The sequence below is a fragment of the Octopus bimaculoides genome, chromosome 21 (genome assembly GCF_001194135.2).
Source record: "Octopus bimaculoides isolate UCB-OBI-ISO-001 chromosome 21, ASM119413v2, whole genome shotgun sequence".
Classification (NCBI taxonomy): domain Eukaryota; kingdom Metazoa; phylum Mollusca; class Cephalopoda; order Octopoda; family Octopodidae; genus Octopus; species Octopus bimaculoides.
In genome coordinates this window covers 17,929,076-17,933,684 of record NC_069001.1, presented here as the reverse complement: position 1 = coordinate 17,933,684, position 4,609 = coordinate 17,929,076, and the positions used below count along the sequence as shown (strand labels likewise).

Here is a 4,609-nt window from a genome sequence, read left to right as displayed (position 1 = left end):
AGAGCTTGGTTGGGAAAAAATTCCTCATCCACCTTATTCTCCTGACCTTGCTCCTTCAGACTACCATTTGTTTCGTAGTTTAAAGAATCATGTGGGGGACATAACTTTTGCAAGCCGGGAGGAGGTTGAAACTGATATTTCAGAGTTCTTCGCTTTGAAACCAAAAGAGATTTACATTGATGGGATTAAAAAGCTTGTAAATAGATGGAAGGAAGTCATAGATAATCAGGGAAAGTACATTGATGATTAAATTTCAATTAAATATAACATTTGATCATTTGTTTTCTTTATTCAAAATTCGGACAGAACTTGTGAAATGACCTGATATATATGTATACACACACATCATACTTTATTTGATGGCATAAAACATGCACAGGGGTATCAGACACACCCTAATTTCACCAGTGCATATTCAGGTAATAATGCATTAACACTTATGGGAGACTCAACTTTAGGCCATATAGGACCTGGGGTGATTTTTTTGAGATATTTTTTCAAAAAGAGTGCATCTTATATGTCATCAAGTACAGTTTATATAAGAGTGTGTGTGTGTATATAGAAGGTGTCCTAGAATTAACTATCAGTGAAATTGAACAATTTAAAAAAAAACCCACTTTAATTATGTTTATCATGTTTAATATGTGGTAAAAGTGTATAAATTTTTAGTTTTATTTATATTATAATTTTCATAATGTTTTGATAATTTTATTTTCATTCCTGTTGGATCCTGCTTATTTGTCCACAATAGCTTTTTTGCAATTAGGCTGCAATCACTTTCTCTACCTCCATCTCCAGGATGGAGCAAATAGTTCAGCTGAACTTAAGTGTTATATTAATTCCTAATCTCTTCTTTATGTTGCCAGCTTTTGCATCCATTAATGAAATTACGCCAAGCATGTTGCCATCCACAGGCAGTTCGAGGAGAGTTCCATTCCATAAACAAGAAGTAAGTCAGTTGCTTCTATATGTAGTGAAGTGTGCAAATCTTGATAAATATTCTTGGGAGACCAGATTACTAATCAATATCATTTAACATCCGTTTTCCATGCTGGTATTGGTTGGGTGGTTTGACAGGAGTTGAGAAGCAGGAGAGCTGCACCAAGTTCCAGTCTGATTTGGCTTGGTTTCTATGGTTGGATGTCCTTCTTAATGCCAATCACTTTACATAAAAAGCTGGGTGCTTTTTATGTAGGATCAACACGAGTGCTTTAAGACTTTTGTTGACAAATAAACATTTCCTTTCTTCAATGAAGGATTTTGTTTGGAAGGTTTTTATCTTTTTTGTTTCTGTTTTTGTAACAAAGATATTTGTTCAAATGTCAAGATTCTTTGCCTCCCGTGGCATACAAACTTCTGTGAATGTATGAACTTCACTGGAAAATATTTTTGTTGACACAGACTGAAGCTATTTTGTATTTATTACATAGATTATGAAACTCTGGAATGTCATCTCCATACAAAACAAGGTGGGCGCAGTCTGTGGCATGTTTTTTTTAAATTTATAATTTATTTGTGAATGGTTTGACAACCAGTGTTGGTTTGATTACGTCCCTATAACTTAGCAGTTCAGCAAAAGAGACTGATAGAATAAGTACCAGGTTTGCAAAAATGTAAGTACTGGAGTCGATTCATTTAACTAAAAATTCTTGAAGGCAGTGCCCCGTCATGGCCACAGTCTAATGACTGAAACAAGTTAAAGATAAAAGATAAAAGATAAAAGATAAAAGATATTGCCATTGAAAATAGGTTTCTAACAAGACAATAAATGGTTCACTGTTCACAAGAACAACAAGTACAAAAAGCTCCTGTTAAAGTATAGGTTTTGGTTTCAGTTCTTAAGAGGCCATTCACAGGTATGAACATACCAGCTCTTGTAAAGCTGTATCTTTCTTACTGAGTTAGTGACATTGTTTTAATTTGTGATAGACTGTAATAGACTTGTGTACATTTTGTAGATGATTGTACTAGATCAGGCATTGACGACCTTTTTTTGAGAAGCAGGCCACATGAAACATGGCTCATCATCATGTGGGCTGCACTACTAAAACATCAAGGTAATTTTTTGTTTGCATGCTGTACAGGAAGTATTGTGGGCTGCAGTTTTCCTGTGACTGATCTAGAGCATAAGTCTTTGGTGTTGTAAACTTCAATATGCAAGCTTTATTTTTCACTGTCTCACTTATTCTATCAACACCAATGGTCAAAAAAATGCTTTCCTTCAAACTGCAGTGAGTTAGTTTAGTATGTAGTGAGGCATTCCTCCAACACAAATAGACAAGACTTCTCCAGAATAATTTAGATTTGGGCTTAAGAAACGGTACTTCCTTCTTTGTCCAGCTTGTCTTTGACTATTTGCAACATGCCATCATAAAAATATACCAGTTGTGAATTTTGTCTTTTCTTTTTATTTATTTGTAGAATGATGACTATGGAAGAATTATTGCAGTCTTTGATAAAAAAAGGAGTTACAGAATGTGAAGAGGCTCACAGACAAGCCATTGCAGCACGTCATGGGCTTGCTGGAATCTATATCATCAAAGAACAGGTGTGTGTTTAAATAATACTGAATATGGAGTGATCTCTGTAAAGATTACACAGTTAGGTTGTTATTGAATTAATATTGAATCTATATCATCAAAAAGAAAAAAGAAAAAAAGATGTTTAAATATAAGTAAATATAGAGAGATTTACATTATTAAAATAAAGATTACACTAATAGGTAACTATTGAATTAATCATTCTTATTCTGTGGATATAAAACAGTAATCAATAATTTTATAGTATAACTTTTTGACTTTTAACTTCTTTTTATATAATTAATACCTTTTGTTAATTGTTGTTAATTAATTAATTTTGATTTAAATACTACATTCTTATGTGAAGAAAATATCAAAATGAAATCTTAGACAGACTTTTAATTATTACATCTTGGTAATTACAATATCTGTCATTTGTTGCATAATTCTTAATGTTTGAATTAGACTGGCCAACAAATTATATCTTTTTTCCTGCTGACCTAAGTTTGAGACCTGTTTTGGGGTTATTTGGTGGGGTCACTAAGTTTTAAAATGGCAACAGTTTTTTTCTATCACATCAAGTTATTTTTCTATGGGCTGGCCCATATTGGCCCCACCCATAGCTCCGTGCTGGCCCATATTGGCCCCACCCATAGCTCCTTGTTTCAGAAATTTCTCAATATGTCTTTTGTAGAGTATGTTAGCAGTAAGAGTCTCAGTGTCAGTTGAGCATCCAGTGAGTGAGGTTGTGATGATCTGTTGGCCTACTAGCAGTGGTGGACAGGGTTCCACTAATCCGCTAACAGCTAATTAGCAAAGCTAACTTTTTGTTTTGCAGATTAGTGTTTTTACTAACTTTGGAAACCGTTAACAGATCAATTAGCTTCCGCTAAATTTAGTTCTGCTGACTTTAAGTCCACTAACAAATTCATACGTTTGTTCCTGTCTGTTGCGGGCGTATCTTGAAGAGTCTGTCAAGCATGCTATTGGCTGACTATGTGTACACCTGATGAGACATGTTTGGTCAATGCAGCAGCAGCAGCTAGCTAAGCAGTATTGTGTAATTCTGCAGTTTTGAGTTGTATTCACTTACGATGTTGTTACTGTTATGGAAAGTGAAGACGTTTGTGTCCAGCCTGAGAATGAAGGGCCTGTTGAGGAGTCAGCAACAGCTGTGGGTGAGGCAGAGGTCACTCAGATTAAGAGCCAGGAGACTCAGAACCTGTGGCCCCACATTGAGGACTACTTTGTCTTTACGTCAAGGGATGAGAGTAACACCAAAATCCTGTACTTCTGGTGCATCATGTGTAAGCCCAAGGAGACCACCATCAAGGGACAAGCGGTGAGCCTATACAATTTGAAGTTACATGTCAAAAACAAACACCCAGCACATGCCATTCAGTTTGAGGAGAGGATCAAGGCCAGCGCTTCCCATGGGAAACTAGCCAGTTGTTGCAGCCATGTGCAAAGAAAGCTTGCTAGCCCAGCATTGGCGAGGTGTTTGCCCAAACTGCTAACACTGGTGTCCATCAGTCTATAGTGGACAGAAGGATTGTAGACCTGTTTGTCAACAACATGCTACCACTGCATGTAGTGGAGTCCTCCACCTCGGTCAACCTGATCAAGACACTGAATCCCAGTAAGACGATGTCCTGCTGCTCTCTGGGCAGGATGATCTTGGCCAGCCATAAACAGCTGGAGGAGTATCTTACAAAGTATTTATAAATCAAAATCATAGAAGATTATTAAATTATTATTATGGTTTCCTTCATATTTTTTAAATTTAATTTAATCATTTAATAAATAATTATTTTCTTAATGTAATAAAATGTATAATAGCTAATTGAAATGTCATAAAATATAATATACTAGCAGAAATACCCGGCGTTGCCCGGGTTAAAGAGAATAATGAAATCTAAAAACGCTGTCTAGACTACGCATCATCTTTATATATAGAGATGTATATACACACACGCACCCAAACACACGTATATATATGTATATCAATATAAATATATGAAAGTCAATGAAGTTTCGTAAAAGAAGGTGATCATGTACATACTTTCTTGCTGTTGTGATTATAACACCTC

The 4,609-nt window shown here is 35.5% G+C and overlaps 1 protein-coding gene across 1 annotated transcript in view; it reads left to right on the top strand.

The window, feature by feature from the left end:
* Nucleotides 1–4,609, top strand: part of LOC106870294 (E3 ubiquitin-protein ligase SHPRH) — a 78,893-nt gene that overhangs the window by 34,281 nt on the left and 40,003 nt on the right. Inside the window, exons 15-16 of the mRNA XM_052975311.1 lie at nt 867–949; nt 2,422–2,548. Of these exons, the coding sequence (XP_052831271.1) occupies nt 867–949; nt 2,422–2,548 (210 nt within the window). The remainder of the gene's footprint in view (nt 1–866; nt 950–2,421; nt 2,549–4,609) is intronic.